Source organism: Uloborus diversus, chromosome 1, assembly GCF_026930045.1.
Source record: "Uloborus diversus isolate 005 chromosome 1, Udiv.v.3.1, whole genome shotgun sequence".
Lineage (NCBI taxonomy): Eukaryota > Metazoa > Arthropoda > Arachnida > Araneae > Uloboridae > Uloborus > Uloborus diversus.
In genome coordinates, this window is record NC_072731.1 from 96,606,137 (window position 1) to 96,631,205 (window position 25,069).

Sequence of the window (25,069 nt, forward strand, 5' to 3'; positions counted from 1 at the left end):
TGAAAATCGTGTTCGAGCTTGCTACTGTCATTTTGTTTTTCAACGCGTTAACAGTACTTAAATGATTTTAACAAACTGAATAATGATATTTTGGACATTATTTGAAAATAAAATAAAACAATTTTGATTTGGAATTTATTTTGGTCAAAAAAAGTTTGTTTTGCGCATTTTATTCAAAAATTTTACTTGTTTGCGAAAAATGGAATTTTACTCAGAAACCAACAAAGATAAGTCCATAACTATGTTTAGCTTTTATGAAGCCCTTGTTTTGTTGCTTCGATTGCCACTTTTTTCAGTGTTTTATCTCAAATAGTTCGCGAGTTATGAGTGTTTTAGAAAATGGCTCCCCCACTGCTTTCCCCCCTCCCCCGGGGTTGTCGACCACCCAGGGGGGCGACGACATGTGGTTTCATAATCACCATCGTGCCTGTAACAATAATCAGAAATAATATTGCGTCAGCCTTTCCATGCATGCTCAACCCCCTTCAGATCCCGGTCTAAATGTATTCAGTTTCTTGCGAATAAATTCATAGTCCTTTATGTTTCTACATAAAGATATATGCGCAGACGATTTTTTTTTTTTTTTTTTTGACAATGAAAATTTTTTTTTTAAGTTGACATTTTATTGTCTTTATTTGTTTTTGAAAGTACATTTATTTATATTTATTAAAAAAGTTATTTTTTGGCAACAGAAGAAAAACAAACGTTTTATTTTGTTATGATACTATTTTAAGAAACTGATAAATTTTAATTACTTTTTTTTCTTTTTGAAAGAGATTTAAGATTTTTTAATAGAAAAAAGTGCGTTAGCTGCTTTGTTTAAAAGGTGCTGCTATTTTATATGTTCGTTTATTTATTTATTTATTCATTCTCTTTTATTTATTTATTTATTTATTTTTTATTTATTTTTATTTTTATTTTTTTTACGCATCTAATTCTTGAGATGAGTGCGGCGTATTTTATTCCTAGAAATCAGCTTGAGCTTAAAATGTTAAAAAAATATGTTTGAAATAGCTTGCGGTTTTAGCTATTTTTGAGAATATTGATTAGATTAAAAAGTCGATATTGGTACACGGGAAAATAGGCTCGTTTAGCTCTGAATGGAACTTCTTGTTTATTTTCTTTAATCATAATTTAGTTTTGTCTGGAGTAGCAGCAAAGGTATAATGTCTTTGGTTGTGGTATTTGTGTTACAACACAACTTCTAATAGATTTTTTTTTTCTACCACCTTTTTATAAAACAAATTTTCTTTAAACGGCGAATACACTTTTTTTTTCAGTCAAGTTAAAATGTCTTTAATAAATATTATTTTTATGCGTCGTTAATAAATAAATACTTTTGATCTTCAAAGGCTCGGATGAAATTATTTACATATCATCGTCTCAGAGAAACAGTAAGACATCTAATCCCAGAAATAACACTAAGATGTCCTACTGTTGCTCTGAGGCGACAGTGATTGTATAAGCAACTTCAATTTGCTATGATCATTCTCTTTTGAAAGTTTGCGCAAGTTTGCATAGAATCTATAAAAAATTATCCGCTGCACATAAATTCATCACGACATTAAAATCATCTCTGCACTAAGTTATTCCAATCAAATTAACTCCCGTTTTTTTTTTTCAGAAGTTAAATCTCCTCCATAAGAATTTGTCCCAAACCACATAATCGCTGTCTAAATTCACCACATTTTTCATCTAACATTTTAATGCCAGCAATTTTTAGTGTCTTGAACATTTTTCCAATGAAAATACGTTTCGTGCCAAACATGTTAGAATATAAAGTGAATAAACAATGAAATTCTTTTAACAATATTTTTAAATTATAAGGACATGTTTAAGAACTATACCCGCTAAATATAAAGGTTATCAATTGATTAGCAATTTATTTGTCTAGAGGATTTAACGTTGCAATCAACGCTTTTCATATGTTTTTCAATATTCACGGCAGGCTCTACTGCTATTTCCCCTTGTCAGTGTTCATACATTCCATATCTACCTTGAGCATAAAATATTTCACTTGCGCATTCCTCGTATAACACGGTACTTGTACAATACGGTTTCGATATTACACGGTACGAAACTTGCGATTATTATAACACGGATTTGATATTACACGGTACAAAACTTAAAATTAATGCTACACGATTTTTATATGAAACGAATTTTAAAGATTGAATTTTATTTTTGTTCAATACGTACTTGTTTAAAAAATTATTTATAAAAAAGTCTTACATAACATGGTTTCGATACTACACGGTACGAATTAAACGTGTTATACGATGGTCACCTGTACTCATTAAAGCGAACTTTACAATCATCCCACTTTATTCGCATAATATATGCAAGCGTATACAGATTGTACAAAAACTTCGAAAAAAAATGTAAACACTTTCTGCAGAAAAAAATACAAAAGACAGCAAAATCTTGAATCGTGTGTAGTAAATGTAATATTGCTCCTTCAAGCTAATGAAGCGCTAACTTGTTCTTCTCTTTAAAATAATCCGTAAATTGTCCAAAGTAACAATTTACGGATTGGTAATTTCTTTACCAAAATCTTGCTACAGGTTTATCGGCGGCCAAGTTCCATCCCTTCACTTATTAATTAAATACCTGTAACGATTTATGCTAACGATCTTAAAATAAGCACTCAATCTTTCACAGGAAAGTACACATGAAGCCTTTGTATGACGACTGTCTGTTTAAACAGAACAGACGCAATCGCCCATTTCTCAGCTTGTTGGGAAATTTGGGGAAACAGGAATAACTATCTCTTTTACTATCGCACCTGACTTCTCACGAGCACTTTCATACTTGCATAGAAGGTGCCGCAATAGGGGGCTTTTAAAGCAGGGGGCTCTTGAAGGGACTCTTTCAACGGGGAGCAGACGATGTCTATTTCTTCTTTTTTTTTTTTTTTAACGAAATCCTGACCTCATTCTTGAGACTTGTTAGTGGAAAGTGAAGGTCGTTTGCCTCAGGTGGATTGCCCAATTTTTGGAATGCCCCCTTCTTGGAGGTAATGTTTAAGAGGAAGTGTGTGGGATGTGTAAGATTAGTTGGGGCTCCTAACAGGAGTGTTGTGTGTACATGAAAAGGAGTTTCGAAACAGAGTTTCTGATCGTATTTATATTAATGAGGGGTTTTACCCAAGGAATTCTTTCAAGGGATCCATGAACTACACAATTGTTCGGAGGAAAATTGTTAGGTTGGAACAGCTTATTAATAATCTTCCTGTTAAGTTATAACCTCGGAAAGTGGTTTTTCTGCATTTCTTATTCTGAAGATTGGAACAAATTTCATATCATTATCACTATTGTGAGGAAGTACTTAACCCTTAAACGTCGCATACCATAGCTTTAGCTTCTATACTATTATGAAAACAAAGTTGAAGCACTTGTTGCTTAGCCAATACGACCTGTAAGATTTACTCTAATATAAACGAGTTTTACCTTGTAGAAAACAGCACTAGTTCTAATGGAATATAAAAATACATTTTTTTTCTCAGCAGTTGGTGCAGGTACGTTTTTTTTTAGTTAGCATGAGAAAGCTTACTTCCTATTTCTTGTAATTCTGCGGCGTTTTCTACTTTCACAATAAGGTATTTTTGCAATATTTTTCAATGTTTTAGGATATTTGATGGTAAAATTGTTTTTTTTTGTTTATTTTGCTGCGAAAGGGTTTTTTAACCGAAATCATTTTAAATGTATTTTCCATGTACCCTAAGCTGAAGAGGAACGCCAAAGAGCACTTTAAAAAATATTTTTAAAATAACTGGCATTTAAAGATTAATACGAAGATATTTTCGATCAATTGTCGTTCGTTTTATTACAGTTTTGATGAAGGGACTTGAATTAATTGTTTAGCACAACTAATTCATTTCGATCTTTCATTCTCTTACTTTTAGCAATTGTTTTTGCGATATTTCTAGTTTAATTGAGACAAATGATTTGGGTTGCATCCAGTGATGTTCCCATCAATTTTTCTGAGGGTATACTCTCAGTAATCAGTTATGCATAATATGTGTATGCGATCATATATATAAATATGTCATAATATCAAAATTTTTAAAGCTTGAGGGTATACGGTATATGTCTAAAAAATATTTGAGAGTATACGGCGTATAGGGAGTATACCCTATGGGAGCACCCCTGGTTGCATCACATTATTCATCATTTTTATTCAGATTTTGAATTACTTTATTTGGAGTTGTCAACATAGATCAAAACACTCCTGGAGTGTTTTGGTCGATTTTGAATTTCCATTGATTTTGAGGCATTTAACAAGCAAGATTTGTAGCAGAAAATGCTTAGAATAATAAGGTTTGACCTTTTATTTTTCCTTCCATTTGAGGACACAACTTATCCAGTTAAAGAGGTTACTAATGTCTGAGGTTAAAAGAAATGCATTTACCATAAGTATCCATTAATGTGGATGTATGAATGATAGCATTTTATGTTCAAAATATAGAGGAAAAGATGTACTTTGAAAAAAAATCGCGACATTGTTTTCTGTAATGCATCATGGCAAAATTTGCGTTGCCACAATTCTGTACCTCAGAGCCAGACTGACGTAAGTCAAAAAATTTGCAATTTTACATTTATTGTATGTGGAAACCTATTCTGCATCGAGCCATGTGATGCTCTTAATTCTTAAAAAATTGATTGATAAATGATTTAATTCTTAAAAATATATATAATTTTCAATTTTTTACCAGTGTTAAAAGAGCGCGCGTCTAATCTTTTGAATGCGATACAAAAAAAAAAAAAAAAAAAACTCTTTCTTGTAAAATTACCGTTATGTGACTTACGTCGTTTTGGCTCTGAAGTACAGAATTTACGATTATTGAATACTACTTACAAGCTAGGAGAAGAAAACTATGCATTTAATTTTGCAACAATGAATCCTTTGTAAATAGTAAATTGTAACTGTAAAGAAAATTGAAGGCGAAAAAAAAAGGTTGTTATATTTATTTTTTATCTTCTAGGTGTTGGCTGCACAGACACACGTGGTCAAGCCTCGGGGCTATGACATCAATGAAAACGCTTTATCAGAGGTCTGCAAGTCGGAGTTGGGCCTCAGTGAAGAGCAGGTCAAAACAGGCCAACCCCTGGAACAAGTTGTCGAACAGGTGAGTTTATTATACAGCAGAAAATTCCTCGGAGTGATGAACTCGACTTTCTCTTTTTCGAGCTTGTCTGGGTTTTGCTCTTTTTTTTTTTCTTAAATCCCTAAGGCTGGGGTGTCAAAAGGTCCGGTATTTTTTTCTTTATACAGTCTGGACTGAAAGCTTTCATCGCAGCTAAGACAATGGAATTCAGATTCGTTCAGATTTAAAGAAGTGGTTTACTGAAAAGTTTAAGGATGCTGGTTTAGGGCAAAGATTTATTTATTTTTTAGAATACTTGTAAAATTTCTTAATGGAAATTTTTTCAACAACTTTTTAAGTTTTTTATATACTTCTAAATGTGGGTATATTTCTTCGGAAAGTAAAAATGAATACTGTTTTCGACCAAGAGAGCAAGTGACTACTCCTCATGAACAACTGTCAAAAGTGTCATTAGTCTCCTTTGAAAATCCCGCTCTTAAACAAGGAAGGAATGATTTTTTAGAAAGTAAAAATCTGATTATCAACGCATTTAATGTACAGAAATATTTTTGAACAAAATGTTTTAATAATGCGGTATTGCTCGGGTACCTTGCTCGGGTTGCGGTATTGTTCATTGAAAAAAAAAATAGTCCAAAGTATTTTTTTCTCGAGAGAAGTGTTAAGCTAATAGTTGTTACATCTACAGCATCTCCTGTTGTGAAGCAACGGTTTGAAAGAAACAAGGAGTCCTTTTAAACTTTTAAAGTATTCTTTAAAACTTTTAAAGAAAGGGAAAATTGTGTGTGTGTGTCCTATTATATCAAGCTGGGGTGGGGGAATTTTGAGAAAACTTACCAGCCAAAATTGTTTTCAATCAGCCTACAATATACCATACATAAGCAAAGTTCTTAGCAAAAAAGAAATATGATTTTTTTTTTCATCGGGCTCTACTTTAATGTGCTTACCTCAACCGAAACATGCGTTTCTGTACATCATAATGCACTCCAGGATTCCTTGTGCGCAAGGTTCTATCGATCAAAAACCAAAATAAAAATAATTTTTCGTCCACAAAACTCACGCTAGTTTTTTTTTTTTTTTAATCTTCCCCTCCCCTCTTTTTAGCCTACTTTCCCAGTAAAAGTCAGAGAAAGAAAAAGAAAGCATGAAAAAAGGCATCTTAAAAATATCGCAAAAAACAAAAAAAGAGTCAGAAATAAATAAAATAATTGAATTAATATCAAAAAATTAAAAATTGAGGTATTGAGGTGGAGAAAAATGTCTGTCTGTCTGTCTCCCCCCTCCCCTCAATAACTTTTGAGTGAATAGTCCGATTTGAAAGATTTTTTTTTTGTTCGAAAGATCAAGGACACCTCATTATTATATTTCATTTTTTGATTTGAACATTTTGTTGTTCAATTTTGAACAGTTCAAAAAAATTTTAGCGCCTACGGGAGAATTCAAGGCTTGGCATCCTGAACTTAGAGGCGAATTTGCTTCTAATAAACTTTATAGGAAAACGTTTTTGAAGAAGAGCATGTATAGAAAATATATTATTGATTTGAACGATTTTCCGTTCAATTTTGAGCAGTTCAAATCCTTTAACATTAGTGCCTCCGGCAAAACTAAAAAATCAGTGTAGTTCCCGAACCTAAAGGTGGATTTACTTCAAACAAATTTTATTGGAAATAATTCTTGATTACTATTTCACGACTCCGACTCCTATAATTTTAGGGCAGTCGACTCCGACTCCTGAACCCGACAATTTGTCTGACTCCGACTCCCCGATTTCGAGTCTGAATTCGTAGCTTCGGCAAAAATTTATACACGGAGGAAAGATGACTGACTCCGACTTTTGGAAATTCAATTCCGACTCTGACTCCTTAATCCCAAAATTAGTCCGACTCCGACTCCTCAAACATTGGTTGAATTGTAGACTTCAAGGGAAAATGACCGGTTCCGACTCTTTGAATTAAAAACCTTCGACTCCCGAATTTGGCTCTTTTAACCCAAAATGAGATTGACTCCGAAGTCGACTCCGCTGCTTTAGTTTTTTAGTTTGAAATAATTATTGTTGATATGATTTGTTTTTATTTTCACGCTAAAAGTTTTAATTTATGCATTCAGTGTTTGACGGAGAAATTAGGAGTCCTTTATGTTTCTACGTAAAGATATGCGCAGACGTTTTTTATTTATTTATTTATTTGATAATGAAAATTATTTCTTTAAGTTAACACTTTTTTAAAAATTTATTTTGAAAGTATAATAATTATTTTTTGGCAACAGGGGAAAAGCAAACGTTTTTTTTTTTTTGACATAATGTATTTATTTTAATGAGCTTTTTTTTGAAAGCGGTTAAAGATTTTTTTAATGGTTATTAGCTGCTTTTTAAATGTGCTACTATTTTACTCGTTGCTATTTTATTTTTTACGCATCTAGTCTTCAGATGAGCGACGGATACTTTATTTTTAGAAATCGGGTTAAAATTGTAAAAAATTACGTTTAAAATAATTTGCTATTTTAGCTAATTTTGAGAATATTAATCATATATTAGAACGTAGACATTGGTTTACGGGAAAGTAGGCTCGTTTAGTTCTAGACGGAACTTCTTGTTTTATATTGAATCTCTATTACGCAAGGTTTAACCGATTGGACGGGCTCTGAAGACAGCTTTTTTTTAAAATCCAGATTAGAAGCCGAGCAACCCTGATCTAGCACCCCTAGAGGTATTGATTTAGAGTGGGAACTTCGTGGACATCGTGACCACACGATAAATTAGTTTTCCTATTATTTTTCAAAACATAACTATCGGTCAAGTAAAGACATAAAAGTTTATTTCAATGCATTTTAAGCCATACACTGAACATATTATAGTTTTCTTTTCAAGATACAGAACAGAAGTTGTACCTAGAGCATAATTTACACTTATTTTCAGTGTGGTTAAAATTTCCTATTAAATGATAGTTAAAGAATCACCATTTGAAGCTCAAATAATTTTAAATTGTCTTATTTTTACGTACAAAGTAAGCATGATTTCTCTACAAAATAACAAAATTAAAGCACATTAGAGTTCATTATTTTTCCGTGAATGTAATGAATAAATTCCTTTACCAGCGAAAGTAAAAAACTAAAAAAAAAAAAAAATGGTATGCAGCATAAAGCAATTTAAATTGCTCTTAGATTGCAGAAGCCAAAGAAAAAAAATTGTTCAATCGCAAGAGAAAATACAATGAAAAGACCTCAAATGCAGGAAATGGATTTTGTTTGTATTGAGCCTCCTCAAATCTCATATTTTAATTTAAAAGTAATTGTTATACGTTATATTTCGCAATCTTCTATTATTAGGTGCGAGTGAACTAATGAGATGATAGAGGCTTTTGTTCCAGAAAGACACCTACTCACTTTTTCCTTTCGAATACTTTTTCTTTTCTACTTTGTCCCAAACATTTCTTTCATTGTTTTCGTCTGTAAACAAAATTTCTTTCAAGAATACAATCAATCAAACAATTAATGAAATATTGTTCTGTGTCGAATGAACTGAACGAAAAAGTAAAGGTGAATTACCTTTGCATGCAAATGTGCGAACCAAAACCGCTCTTAGTGAATGCTTTTCTTGAAGAAAATGGTTGCTTTGCTTTCACCTGAAATAGTTACAGGAATCCTTATCAGTTACTAAAATTGGAGAGCTTGAGAATGAGCAAAATTTCCTTGTTTGAAACAAATTATGTACTTAAGCTTAGCGTCATCTACTTCGTAATCCAGTTTCGTGAGAATATTATAACTCTTTTTATTAGCTTCAAACATATGTTTCAGTGTAAAAACAAATGACGAAGAAATGCATTAAAAAATACCTCGTCATAACAACAGAATAATAACTGCACGTTCTTTGCATGTTGCACAGTGCATAGATTTTAAAATCAAGTTTAGTACATATATATAAATTCATATAAATAGTTTTTTTAATTAAACGTTTTTCATGCATATGCACAATCTCATAAATGCATGAACTAATAAAAGCCTCGTTGTCTGTTCAACCGATTGTTCCTGGTTTAGTCAAACCTGGTTCACGATTGTGAAGTTCTCTGCAATCAGGTACTGATATACTATGTACAAATACTTTAATTTTTAAAAAATGATGAAAAATGCATTGTAGATTTTTTTTTCTTCCTTTTAATTTACAAGATTTGTTTTGTTTTTTTTGAAAGAGAAATTCTTCTTTACTCATTAGAATTATTTCCTCAGCAGTTGTAGTTATTGAAATTAAAAAATAGTCGTAGTTTCCTGTTTGTTTAAAAGTAATTCCCATTATTGTTTTACCGCTGTTATTTATACTATTAGAATTTTTCGCTTAGTAATTAGACTTTCTTCCTAGTCGTGAGGAGTTTCAATTACATTCATTTGTGGCATTTTTAATTTTCTTTAAAATACACTTTTTTCGTAGTTAATAAGAATTTTCTCTTTGTCATTTAAAATTCTCCCTTACTTAAAAGTACATTTTTTTCAGTCATAAATTTTCTTTCTAGTCATAAGAGTTTTTTTTACCAATATTTTAACAAACCTCTTGTTTTAACAAAGGTAAAATGCGCATGTTTTATTTTAAGTACATTAATACAGCCATGGAAAAGGTATAAGGACACGTTGAGAAATGAGTGTTATGTATGAAAGTAATTATCACCTGCAAACAAAATCAAACATAATTTACTGCTTGTAAATAGGAAACATTAGAAACCTGTTAGTATGAAATTAAATCACAGTATAGGGGAGAGTGTTGTACCTCGGGACGTTTGTACCTTGGGACACTGCTAATTTCTAAGAATCTATTTTTAGCAACCATGTTTTTGTAATCTCTAATAGTAACCTTCACCACTAAATGGTGCCATAATAAAAAAAACAGCATAAAACGAGTAAAATTGACGATTTTGTGAGAGAAAGAAAATTTTATGACTCCAAAGTAAATATTTTCTTCATTTTCACTTCATTTTCTGTCTTTGTATTTGTAAATTTAATCAACTGAATTTTATTTTGCCATAAAAGAGGAGTACTTTAAATATTTTTGTTATGAGAAAATAATGATAGTGCATCTACTAGATTGACCACCATTTTGGTTTTTCTTAAACTACTTAGTGATTGTACCTTGGGACAGCCAAACATTTGGTACCTTGGAACGCGATGCGTTACAAGGTACAGCATATGTATAGTTCTTAATAATTAAGATATGTTTAGGAACATGGAGCAATGTTCTAATCTTATGTAGTCTTTTAAGCACATTTAATGTTAAATAAAAATTCATAATTTTTATTCATAAGTTATAATTAATTATTCATGATTTAATTCCTTACCATGTTTTTTTTTATGGTGCAAAATTGGTTTAAGTATATGGCTGTTTCCTGATTCATGAAGACTTTCCCATAGTACAACAAGACGTGTCCCAAGGTACAATAGAATGTCGTACCTTGGAACAGCTTGGAACATGGAACTATTATTTTAAATGGCTGACAATATTTTATTTTCAAACTGTCTGAATTTAAAAAAAAATATATTGCATAGAAATATGTTGGGGTAATTTAATGTGACTTTTAGATTTTAAATTTGATTCAAATAATTGACGTTAAAATTAAAAATATGAAAAATGTTCCAAAGTACAACACTCTCCCCTAATTGTTAAATCACAAATGAACACAAATGTATTAGGTGAAACATGAGGAGAATTATAAGGACATAAGCAATTTTGTCCTAAAAAAATTAATATTCCACAAAATCACTTTTTTTTAAAAAATTACCTTCATCAATCGTCCAGTCGTTGACTCAGAAAATTCAGTTAAAGTTCATTTAGAAATGTTTTTATACGCCATTTCAATGGATGATGTCCGTTCATCTTCATTTGCACATTTAGACACTTTTCTTTTAAAATGCCCTACAAATTCTCTTTTGGGATTAAATGTGGGCTTCTTGTGGGCGAGTTCAAAATTTTCACTGAATTGGCCTCGAACCATGACTAAGTTGCCATGTGTTTTGTGATCCACAAGACACATGGCAACTTGCATTGTCTTTTTGAAACAAAAACTCACGACCTCTGATAAGGGGTGCTTCAGGTAATAAATTTTCAACTAGCATATAAACATACAATTCTGAATTCAAGGGATCTCCAATGGACACGATTGATGGTGCTCCATAAGCTACAAAACCTGTCCACACCCATCACAAAACCACTTCCAATTGTCGTTTGAAAAAAAAAAAGTTTCGTTTTACAAATCATGCCAGTAATGATGAAAATCATCTGGTTCATCCAAATAAGTCTTTTTCATGAGAAAATACGGCATCTTTCCATCGAGACCAAAAAGAAACGTGTTTCTTAGCGAATTACAATCAAAGCTTCTTTTGAAGCTTTGTGAATAGTGAATGGGGCCGTAATTTAGCATGAATAACATTAAAATTCTTTAGCAAAACATTACGCACTGTTCGGCTAGTGCAAGGTACATTAGTTTATCTTTTAATTGAGTAGAACTCTTTTTTTAAGCAATCCTTATGAGCAATTGCTCGTTTCTGATGCTTAGTAAAGAGTGGGAAGCTTGCCTGTACGCTTTTTCTTGCCGTAGTCTTTTGAATTGAACAAAAAAATTATAAATTACTGTTTCAGATATGTTTACTTGCAATTTCACGCACACCCATTCTACATTTTTTGTAAGCAACAATTTGTCACTTTTCACATTCAGAGAGCTGTGTGCTGTTCGGCCTGATGAAGAACGAGATAAAGTGAACAATCTTACTGGGGAATAGTTTTGAGTTATTGTAAATAATCATATGATACTACTATATGCAAATTTTTGTTCTCGATCTCAAAATAAATTGTGTCCTTATATTTTTTTCCAAGTGGCAAACTAGTAAAACCTTAAAAGTTCATACATTTTAATAATTTTTCAAACATTTTTAAGCAAAGTTTGTTTTAAAATGCTTTGTTTCGTGCATTTTTGTCATGAAAATGTTTTGCATACTTTTTCAACAAAGTGACTTCTAGAATTGGCGACTTTTTGCATATCCTTTCCATGGCTGTATTAATAATATGAGTTTCAATTTCATAATTTTAGTTGAAACAAAAAGCCATAATGTTTGTAACTGTTTCTGAATACATGATAAAGACTCAGACGGATACAATGATTTCAAGCATGAGACACCCGTGGTTAATACCATAAATTCAATCATAGCAATTTCATGCGAGGTCGCTGCCAGCTATTATTCTTTTGAAGGAATCACGTGCCTGCTTTTGGAGCAGGCGTTATCGTTGGAAAAACTCCGTATCTTTACAGAAGAAACGGCAGAGTTCGGTTCTGGTGAGAATAGTTTGATGATTTTGAAATCTTTTCATTGTCACCTCAGATCGGCTTGATTGATAGTGAAATTCATCCAGATCTTATGAACAATGTGAACAAACAAAAATTAGCAATTTTGTAAGGAATAAGGAAATTTTGTGAACTAAGAGCAAGCGTGTGGTAAATATTTCTTTGTATTGATTATGTAAATATTTCTTTTGAATGGCAAAAATTAAGTTTTTTTCCAATAAACTAGATGCGCACAAAATAGTTATCATTTTTAAAACTTTTGTCATAGGAAAAATACGTTTACTTAAACATAGCAGGCAAAAGCATATTCCTAATGATTACGTAAGCGTATTTTCTTTTTTCTAACTGCTTAAAAGCAATAAAGAAATAAATAAGCAAATGGGTTGATCAAAAATGAAACACGCTTTAAATGTATAAGCATATTAAGTATTGAATAAGTTGTGAATACATTGACTGAATTTCATTTTATTAATATTTTCTAGTAACATTTTGAGTAATGATAAACAATATTGAATATTGAATGAAAAATAATGTCATAGTAGAAAGAAATGCAAGAGTGCATACAAAATTATTTTTCAGCTATTAAAAATAATGCGCATAAATTAGAATATTTTGCCATAAATCCGTTGTAACAATCGATTTAAACGTACTACTCCAAATTAAAAAAAAAAAAGAACTTAACTGAAATACTGTATTCTCACAGTAAATATGCAACAAACATAGTGTGACTGTTTTGCACGTTTAACTTTTTAATTTAAATGAACTTGTGGCTCATTTTGAGCAGTTCAAAAAGCTTAGCAGTAGGATCTACGAGAAAATATAAAACCTCTTCTTTTATTAAAAAAATAATGCTGCAATTCTGAAAAATTGAGATAGAGTAACAGCTGAGCTTGAAACCTATGAAGTGTATTAAATCTATTCTTTGTTAATTAGCTCTTCGAGGAGGTTTTTGCAAAACTATACAATTGTGGGTGTTTGTGGACGCTTGTTTTTAATTAGTTTTATCACATAATATTTTTTATTACATAGGTTCTCTTCATCACTCCTACCCTTTTCTGAGCTCGAAAGGTTTTCTCAAAAACTTGCATCATCCTCAATATTAGCTTGATTTTTTGTCCAGCTGTAAACTTTACTTTCCAGCATATACATATACGTTAAAACTATGATTTCATAAGGTGGTTACTGAATTTGATTTTTTCCGCATCGCCCACTAAAATTCAATGAAACGCACATTAATGGTGTGACGTTCGTTTTTAATTAGTTTTATCACACTATATTTTTATTATATAAGTTCTCTTAACGTTCATCACTCCTACCCTTTTCTGAGCTCGAAAGTTTTTCTCGAAAACTTGTTTCATCCTCCCCAGTATTAGCAATTATTTTTTGTCTAGCTGTAACCTTTACTTTCCAGCATAGACACATACGTTAAAATTATGATTTCATGAGGTGGTTACTGATCTGGATTTAATCCGTATCACCGACTAAAAGGCCATGTAAAAACGCACATAAATAGTGTGACGCTCGTTTTTAATTAGTTTAATCACACTATATTTTTTTATATGTTGTTGTTCTCTTATCCTTCGTTACTCCAACCTTTTTCAGAGCTCGAAAGTTTTTCTCGAAAACTTGTATTATCCTCTCCAATATTAGCAGTTATTTTTTGTCTAGCTGTAAACTTTAATTTCCAGCATGGACACATCGTTAAAACTATTATTTCACGAGGTGGTTACTGAATTGGATTCAATCCGTTCGCCAACTAAAAGGCCACATTAAGGATGCACGGTATCTGGTAGACTAATTAGTGAGGCGATTATTAGTGAATAAACTGACGAGGTAGTTGAAAAAGAAAAGAAAACAACTTTGATTTCTGCCAAAACACTTGTATTTCGATTCTTATTTGCTTAATTGTTTTGTGTAAATTCTGTTTCAAGGAAATAAATAATATAGCTACTTTATTTTGAGGATTAACTTTTCAAAAGTTGAACTTTTTTCTTAACGTAAATAATAATCATTTGCTTCTTTTCATATAAGTATGAAAGAGTGATACAATGAAAATTCCCTTCATTACTTCTTTGTTTAGTGAAATTTTAAAGAGTCTTTTGTTTTCCTTTTCGAATTGTGCATTCTAACCTTTTTCTTTGATCTTGAACAGCATGTTCACTGAAAAGGTCATCACCAAGGTGCCATTGCTACGCATGCTTGAACAATCAGCTTAAATCAGATAGCCTTGTAAGACGGATTCTGTTCCTTAAAAATATAAGTAAAACAGTATTTTTCTTATTCATGAAAACCCTGATGGTGAAGGTGTTCTAAACAAGTTCACATTGTGAAGGTGTTTTAAACAAGTTAACGTTGTGAAGGTGTTCTAACCAACCAAATGTCTACTGTCCATTCAAAGATCTGAAAACTTTCCAAATTTTGCCTACTTGATTAAACAAGTTAGGTGTTAAAAAATGAGACTGTGAAGTCTAAAGAGTTAAATGTCAAGAGTATGCTATGGATCATTTCTTTTGTATATAGATTTTCGCTCAAAGATAAAAAAAAACACACATTTCATGAATAGACAACATCAGCAGGTCTTTTGTTGAATTTATATCAATCAGCTTCTGGATTGATATAATCATTCATTATTTTTTTTTTGTCTCTGTTTCGCCGATCTATTATTATGGGTACGTGTAAAAGCTATTTTGTTATGGTTTATTGCTATTATCAAGCATCCTACAGTGAAAGAAATAAAAAACTTGTCTTATTTTTGATATTTACCGCATGAAATAAAAGAAAATTATTTTTAAGAGATATGACTGACGTTGGACTTACATTCATTGAGGTAGAGACAAAAAGGGTCTATCATTATAATTTAGCATACATTTTTTTAACAAAGATGTAACGCAAAAAATCACTTCGTTGAAGTTTGGTTGAACAGTGCGCATAATTTTTCCAAATGTATTAATTTATGCATGAATAATTGAACATAAAAATAGTGTATGCCTAAAAATATTCACAAGTAAATTTTAACAATAACTGCTCGTAAAAAATATTTTTTTCACCAAGAAATTAAGAGACAAATTAATCAATTAATAAAAATACAAAAAAGTGAATTTGATTAGGGGTTACTTAAATAGAAGAACGGGATATTTCAAAAGTGACAAATAGGTTAGTTCGCTACACACTTTTTGTTTATTTAAGTTTCGTTTTTTAAAATCAAAACTCAATGGTTTAGTTTATATACCTACAGTATACAGTTGTTATACGGTTACATTGAAAGTAGGGGAAAACAGCAAAATTTTTAAGAGACACATTTTATTTACATTCAATGATTGTTATATTTATTTATTTTTTTATTTATTAAACTTTTTATGAGCATTATGGTTCTGTTATACGTATTTTATTGGAATAAAAGAGGGTATTTAATAATTTCATTTGCTTTTTTTCTGAGTATCATTAAAATATCGAAACAAAACTGCTTAATAATTGGAAAAACTTATTAAATTTATATTACTTTAAATTTATTCGGAACATTATTCTTCTTTCTTAAAAAAGTAATTATTAATGAAGACAAAATACTAATGTTGCTAAATTGCTTTAGTACTGACTCAATTTTCCCAAGTTCAACGGATTTCTAAATTAGTTGAGTGCTGGAAATTAAAATAAAATTGAAACTTTTGAAAAGCATAAGTTTCCTATTGTATGCTAGCATAGGGCTGCGGAGTCAGAGTTGGAGTCATGAAGTGGAAATCCGACTGGTTTCGGGGGTGCAGTATTGTTGAGAAACGCCGATTCACCAACTTAACATTTTCTTTAGTATTTTTATTTATTATTATTATTATTATTTTTTTTTTTTTTTTTTTTTACAAAGGACATCTTCACATTCAGTAAAATATATGACCGAGGAAAACTATATTCTGCGCAGAATTTGGTATGCAAATTTTTTTTAATTTGAAATTTATTATATTGTCAATTAGCCACCACTAAAATTTACTAACCAGATATTTAAAAGTTCCGCATCTGGTAAGTAAATGTTACTCCTGGCTACTTAATTTATTTTTTAATAGAAAAAAGGAATTTGTTTTTGCCAATCATTTTGTCTTCTTTCCTACCATAAAATACGTATACTATAGACATTTTTGATCCGATTTTAGAGTAATTTCTTACAAAGTTTTACAAAAATTGTGGCATTCTTTTTCACATGTTTATCATATTTTATTGCTTCTCCAATTCCAGTTATTACATTTTAAAGATGTTTATTAGATTTATCTTTCTAGTTAAACTCTAATTAAATAAATTTAAAGAGTAAATTAATACCCACTCTTTGCAGCAAATCCCATATTTCACTTTCTCATTGATTTCACTGTGAATTAGTCCCGTAAACCCTCAGTACGTACATTAGTTCTGTGACCAAGAAAACTAAAAATCCGCTTTGTGTTTACAATGAAAATTGCATTTCTAAATCTGTTATGCAAAAAGAATGGTGCAAAATTTCGTGTTAATATATTGTGAAATGAACTGAAAATTAAATGAAATCAACATTGAAACGAAATTAAATGAATGAATTACCAATTTTTTTTATGCACAAAAATTGCAAATCAAAACGTTGGTAATTCATTCATTTAATTTCCAAGCACAAATTTATTCATTATTCGCTATTGAAACCAAAGTTTTAGATTAAGAAAATTCAAAGTGATAGTCTATTTTTATTTATTTATTTACTTATTTTTTAGATGAAAAATTTGCACATAGTGTGTTGGGAACAAAGACAAATTAAATTTCACTAAAAGTCGAAATTTACCGAGTAATGTTGACAAAAACTATTATATTTGCTTACTCAAATAAGCATGAAATTGAGCTTACAAATTTAGTTCAAGCATAATTGCTAGAAATGAAGTATTTACCTTTATTGTTGCAATCAATGAGTATATGACCTTGACTTTGAATGTCTGTTTTAGCAGCTTTACGTGCCATTGAGAATCTCTCTTTTTGGCCGATTCCGCATCATTCTAAACCGGCGTTGATAAGAGCTGAGATTATACGGTTTGCAGTTACAACTTCCGGGGTTACTTACAAAAGCTTGGTCTGCGCTAATCTATCACTGTAATTTATTGCACGCAGATTTAGATAACTGATAATGTGTGGTAAACGCTGTTTATTAAAGATACGTTGGGAAAATACCATTTATTAGGGAAAAAAATTTTTTTTTTTAGTAATTAATAGGCTACATATGATAACTTTTACTATAATGAAACCTGTGTAAGTTGACCACTTATATCACACTTTTTTGACTTTTCACTCCACTGTCCCCCATACCTACTACTATTTGGGGTTTAACCAGTTGGATGGGACCCTGAAGACAGCTAGGATTTTTTGATCCAGATCAGAAACCGAGCTATTGCTGATTGGCGCTGAAATTTTAATCATTTGCATATCGGCTACCAAACCGCATTTGTGCCGAGTTTCATGATTGTGGCTCTAATTCTTCTAGGTGTATATATTTTTTTGCGACAGAGTGTATTTAAAGTGTTTCTTTGCTCACTCCGAGGCACTATTATCTTTAAATTGGAGTAAAAAGAAGTCATGTGATGCACACATCAGCTCGTTTCTTGCATACGAACATGAAATTTAAATTTAATGCTACAAATTATTTTTCTAGGGGGCTTCGTGAGCTGCTGAAACTAAGCGCGAGTCGACCGCAACCGCAGGTCGCATGTTGAAAAGTAATGCTCTAAAAAATGTATTACAAAATTATCTTTTCTTCGGGTTGTGATTGCAAGGAACAGTAGAAGTCTGATAAGTGCAAAAGTAAAAAAAAAAAAAAAAAATCAAACTTTGCAATTCTAAATGAGTTAATGTTTTTTCTCTAGATTATGGTTTTAGTTTATTTTTCTTTTTGCATTGTTTTGAGTAAGTTATAGCAGTAAAATCGTTTTTTTTTTCTTTTTTTAATTCAGATATTTTGTTTAACAAAACATGTAAGTATACAGCATCACTATTTATTATTCAATTTAAAATCCTGTTTCATTCAGTAAACAATTAAATATTTTCTGAAAGAACAAGCTTTGTTTCATTATTTAACTTTTAGCTGTTTTTACAATTTTATATTTTTTAATACTTTTCATGGCATACATTACGCAGCTTACGTTATTATATACTAACTAGTTCTGTTCTGAGATATCTAATGAGGTTTAAGTACAAAACCGCCACTTCAATTTACTTTTTCAAATTGCAATGGTGTAAATTTTAATAGCTATTATAATGTTTTTCTAAGTCTTAACAGCGATTTTTTAGTATTTGGACACTGTGTTGATTTTTCATAGGTAAACCTTCGTTTCTCCTCTAAATAATATAAACTTATTAGCTAGATTCCCCATTCCCCCTACAAGGCGAGTATTATGTAAACAAACCGGTAAATTTGAAAAATATTCAATAATTTATTATATTTACCAAGTTTTTCGGTTACCATGAACAATCACTAGTTCCTCACATTTACCGTAGCATATATATATAATATTATGCGCACGGGTGTTTGTCAACGAGTGTGCACTGTAAGAAATTTTGTGTAACCTTAATTCATAAACTCGGTGGCAGCTTAGCTGTCTCCACTGCTTTGGATTAACTTAACTGATATAACTGGTGCAAAGTTACTCATCGCTTGTGGAAGGTTACTCCATGGTAATGTAACTATAGCGTAACGTCTCACTAATACCTGCGTAAGGTTACACCAGTATTTTATGTATGCTTACTGAGAAATGGCTTGAAAGGTTACATGTTAGCAAAAATTAAGTTTTCATCTAACTTTCTTGTTATCAAGTTCATACCTTTTAACAACTGATGTGCACCAATTATTTATTTATTTTAATATACAAACAAGACATTTTTATTGAATTGAACTAAGAAAAGAAATGTCTTGTGTGGTCTCAGAACCCCCAACGTGAATCTCAGACAGGTCGCACAGCAGAGCTTTTACTTCTCGGCCCCCAAAAAAGAACGGTTTTCGTTTCGCTAATAATAGTTTACCTGCTCGGCGCCGATTCATATCTTTATTCATGCGTTTTGAATTCAACTGAAACCATAGTGCAAAATTCCTTCAACTATATGAGTTTTAAAACAACGATGCTACACACTTTCAGAATTTGTGTAACGTTGCACCCATTAATATTGGTAACCTTACACATTTTTTTTTAGTGTGTGGTTGTGTGCGGGTTAGCACGCATTTCACGAGTTAAAAATAGTTTGTATCTTTTTGATATTTTCATAATAATATTTAATGTCAAATTTTATTTCCTTATTTAATCCCTTATTTGTAATGTTTCTTTCAGTTGGACCAATTTGTACAAACAAAGATCATTCCAGACGGCCATGGTCGAAATTTTCATTTGGTGACCGATGGCCAGTTGCACCTCAGGCAGGTGCTTCACCCCGAAGCTTGCCAAAAGCATATCTCTCTTCCAGACTACTATTACTCTTTTTTTGACCTTCGGAAAGAATTTAGGAAACTCTACAGTTCTGAAGAAATTCATTCTATCCAGGAAATGCTTAACTGTATCCTTCATCAGTATTTTTCTCATTATCGAACAGTATTTTATTATTTGTTTTTTCCAAGATACTCCTTCGGAGAGTGAACATTTCTTGAGTGTAGAAATAGCAATATCTGTGCGGTAAATTAATGATAAACTAAATCTTTTAAAGCAAATGGTTATTATTATTCATATTATCATCATTATTATTTTTTAAAACTTTTTTTGCTTTACATAGTCTAAAACAAATGGTAAAAATAAATGTAAAAAGAGTAGATGCAAGACATGAATTATCTATAGTGTCTCACGCGTTTCATGTCAAATGACTCGTTATCCAAAAAATAAAAAACTGGTAAATAGTGAAAATTAATAAAGTTGCCGTTTAACACTACTTATACCTTACACACATTCCCCCCCTGCATGAATAATTGATAGGAGGCTCTTACATTTCTATAGAACTTGCAAGCAAAATCTAATTGTTGACCGTGGTCTGATCCATAGGAGTTTCTTATGTTGCAAGGTACAACTTAGACTATAAGCGTAGTGCGTCAGATACTTTGTTTGGATAGAGTGCGTTAACTATTTATTACACCAATGCATTTACGCAATTCGATTCTGTAAGAAAAAATATTTAAGAATTTAAAGTATCACGTATAAACGCCCAGATATTTGAAACATAATTGCTGATGGTGAGCCCTTGAACCAAAGTCTAATCGTAAATATCTCTTGCACGTGTTGTGCACACACTACGTCTGACACACCCTTACCTATGCTTTAGACAAGTGGGCAGCTAACAATCAGTAATATTTTTACGATTTATGAGTCAATTCCTCCTACTCACTTAAAAGTAAAAGTAGCTGTATCGTTTTTCAACAAAGGGAAGGACAGCAGAGCACGTGGATTTTTTTTTCGTAAAGACTTGATTTTAACTTTCGAGGAAGAAATGATAAGTGTTTGAAGTTGAACTTTCTTCTCTACCTCTCGAGTTTCAAAGAATGAAAAAAAAAAAAAAATAAATAAATAAATAAAAAAAAACGGTATACTTTACAAAAACAAACTATGTCTAAAGGATTTTGTTCACTCTTTAAATGAATCAAAGAGATTCAATACTATTTTTTATTTATTTCTTTAGCATTTTTTAAGCGTTTTTTATTTTATTATCTTGAGCAGTTGGATGTGGTACCTTAGTTTCAGAGTTTTAAAATGGAATTATTTAAAAAATGCCCAAAAATTAAGCATATTGAATCACTTGTTTTGTCCCATGGCACAGTATCTTAATAACGTTAACTTTAAATAATTTCCTGTTTAGTTTTAAATTCATTATGCAAATAATATCGATAAACCACAAAAACCACACCCACTTATATGTAAATACATTAATTTCTGAAAGTCAGGGGCTGGCAATGGTCCCCCCTGACCCCCTTAAATAACTGGCCTTCCTAGACTAAATAAGAACCGACTCAACTAAAGTGGTCAAAATAAAGAGGCACAATTAACAGCTTCGGTTTGTTTGATTTGCTAGTTCATATTACAAGAAATGACCATAGGGCACTTCAGTTGTTTGAAAAATGCTGGTGAACTGGCACCATCAGTTGACAGTTTAGACTAGCAGTACTCGTGCTTTTTTTCCCCCTCGGGCATACATGCCAAATATTCAACAGCTATTTCATGTACACCGCAACAGGAAAGTTACTGAAAACTACTATTGTGCGTTTTTTTTTTTTTTTTGACAATATCGTGGAATTTATCAAACAAATGGTGATTTTTTAAGGTTTAACGAAATAATGGTTTCTTACGAAAAGGAAAAAAGTATTTTCCGAAAGAATGCAAAAAAAAAAAAAAAAAGATAAATAATAATAATTATAATAATAATTTCTGTCATGGTTTGTTTAGTTTTTTGACTGGGTTTATGTTATTAAAACTTGCATTTTAGACTGCCTTTATACCGCTTGCCCTCATTAATTCTGGATGAGCAGCGGGTTGAGTATTGCTGATATAGACAATTAAAATCAAGCAAATTTCACAATTTTTGTTGCTTCACCGCCTATTATTTTGTGCAAAAAAGTGGAATGAAACACGATACTTCGTTACGAAATTACCAAATTTTGAATTGAATTAGAAAAACTAACTAGTTGTAAAAGATGAAGCAATAAAATAAAGCATCAAACTGAAACAGCGCTATTCGTCGAACTGTATTCTTCTGTCTGTCAAAAAAGCATTTTGTACCATTCTACAGAATACCCACCAACCCAAATTGTTATTTCTATCAAAGTGATTAGATGTGTGCTATCTCCTATCAAAAGCATTCGAGATTGTGCTAATATTTTGACGATGACTTTTAATGAAGAAAGTCCGTTGGAAAATTGTTAATCGTGAGCTCATTGAAGAGCTGTAAGTATAATGTTTTAACTTATTTTCTGACCAGATGCCCTCATCGAGTCCATTATTTCCGTTTTTAGCCCAACTTAACGCAACTATTAGGAACTTACAGCTACACACTTAGGCAATAGTTCTAGTGTTCTATAGCCAACTAATAACATAGTAAGGTCATGGTTAACCAAGTTCGGGTTTATGGAGACCCTAATTATCCAAATTGATCCCACATTCATTCCGGGGCCCCTTGCCAGATCATGTAACGAGCCTCTTCCATTCTTGCCAAGCTTTGAAATAGGCATCAAAATATATGTTTTAAAATGTTTTCTTTTCATTCCGGGGCCCTTGCGAACCCGAGTCCTATTGCTTGAGTACCCCAATGTACCCTCAGAGGCCATGATTCCAAGTGCCTCTGAACTCACGAGTTAAAAAAGCTCATTCTCTTCTGCACAGGAATAATGAAGAGAGAAATAGCGGAAAAGCTATAAATTTTTGCAAAGTATTTATTCATACACTGTAATCACCTAAAACTGTAACTTTAACAGTAATAAGTGATTGACAGGTAACTTATGAAGAAAGTTCTAAATTCAGAAAGTTCTGAGGTCGTTCCATATCAAAAATATTACTCAGGTAACACGAAAATTCTGTGAGCCACATTTTGATTGTACAAAAGAATCCCCAAATGAAGATTATATTAAGGAGAGAAAAAGAGTTGCAGTACAATTTATATTTTCAAAGTACACCGCCACGTATTTTTCAGTTCAAAACACATATTTTTATTCGAAATAGCTGTCAGTAATGGAACGAAACCAGCTTTATAGGTCTTAACAGATGGCAAAGACCTAGCAAAATGGAATTCAGTATAGGAAGCTATTTGCACTTTTACGATTTGCTATTCAATTCAAACTGCTGTGATTTAATGTGTACATTTTCAAAACCTTATCACCAAAGTTTTTGCACCGTAACAAAGATTTAGAAGAAAGGCATCCAAGCTGAAAATGAGATGCTGTTTGATAAAAGGGAACATTTTTTGCAAGCTACAAAAAGTGATTAATTATTCATTCGCAGTCCTCGTGGAGTGCGCCTGAAAGCACTGGCCAGAGTGAGTAACTCCTAAGAAAAGCGTTACGCCTAAGTTGGACAAAAACTGTACTTGACATTGAACCAAAGGGTCAATCCCACGTGTTTTATGCCAGGCTGGCTTGTTGCGTTCTCAATTCCTAATGATATATTTTTTTAATGGAATTTTTATGCGACCAGGATGACCTTCAACCGGGAATTGTAATTCAAACGGCTTATTTTTTTCTCCCCAGAGTTAGTAAAAATGACTTTTTTTTTTTTTTTTGCTGAACGTGAGTTGTACCGTTACAGTTTGTAAAATTACTGGTCAAAGTTTAAACACTTTATGGACGAGTTGAAATCATTTTCAATCAAATTCTAATTCATTATTTCTTGGAAAATTATACTATATGTATATATGCTTGTGTAAATTTCGAAATCTGGTAAATGTTGACATGATCTGGTGAATATCAGCATTCGCATACCAAAAACATAGATGAAAGATCAAACATTTCCGATGAATCACTGGAGAAAGTCTAGATTCTCCAATTTCGGTGTTTCACGGTAACATTTCCACTACTGGCCAAAAATATTGAAACTTTGAGATATGTGAAAGCATTTTATTCATTTTTTAATAAGCCCCAAAAAATAAATAATCTGATACTTTTAATGTTATGGTGTTAAATCAGCTTAAACAAGATGCTTATTCAATGTTTGAAAAATAGCATGCAAAAGTTGTGAACATTTTCAAAAACCGACATTTTGTTTTCCCGAAATAAAATGATAGAAAGAAATAACGTCAAGTTCTGAACTCAAATAATGAGAAATTAGTGCAATTGAACCAAACAGCATTTTAAAGATGTAATTGGGCCGTCTCCGACATTTATAACTGTAGTCACTGTTTCATGCATGGAATCCATAAGATTTTGGAAAAAATTTTTGGTTTTATTCCTTAGTGCAAAACTTGAGTTATTGTTTTCTGAAACTCTCGTTTTGTTCTGGGATGATTTTGAGGTTTTTCGAATTTATTTAATTATATATTTTATTTATTTATTTTGAAAAAAAAAGAGATTTTTGAAACTTGTAATACTTTTAGCCAGTAATGCATATATATAGAAATGACAATACATATTTTTTTTTTCCAAAATTTTCTCGATCGATATTTTATTGCTATACTTTTTGAATAGTTAATTTAACTCTTTTAATTTGTTTGTAAGATTTCTGAATTATTTTAATCAATGAGTTGCTGTCGGTTTTACTTCTTTTATTGTTCTTAAGGAACAAAACGCACAATTATTTCTCAGCATTAAATGAGAACAATTTATGTATAAATATCACTTTAAAAAGTTGATTTAACAAAACAATCAGATCTGGGGCTGGAATCAGATGGATCTGCTGAATTTTCTATGCAACAAGTGCAGAACATAGCCAAGATTGCACGTCGATTGACAGAAGACGGTAAGTTGATTTTTTTTTATTGCTGTCAATAACTGTACACAAATATATATATATATATATATATATATATATATATATATATATATATATATATATATATATATATATATATATATATATATATTATATATATATATATATATATATATATATATATATATATATATATATATATTACATGTGTAAAAACACAAATTTCCTGAAAAAAAATGTAAAACATGCGTATAATGTGTATCATACGTGATAAGCAT

At 31.3% G+C, this 25,069-nt stretch overlaps 1 protein-coding gene across 1 annotated transcript in view; it reads left to right on the top strand.

Moving 5' to 3' along the window:
- The window catches only part of LOC129232853 (RNA-binding protein fusilli-like), a 130,437-nt gene that overhangs the window by 52,762 nt on the left and 52,606 nt on the right, over positions 1-25,069 (top strand). Inside the window, exons 2-4 of the mRNA XM_054866989.1 lie at positions 4,985-5,128; positions 19,731-19,953; positions 24,729-24,818. Of these exons, the coding sequence (XP_054722964.1) occupies positions 4,985-5,128; positions 19,731-19,953; positions 24,729-24,818 (457 nt within the window). The remainder of the gene's footprint in view (positions 1-4,984; positions 5,129-19,730; positions 19,954-24,728; positions 24,819-25,069) is intronic.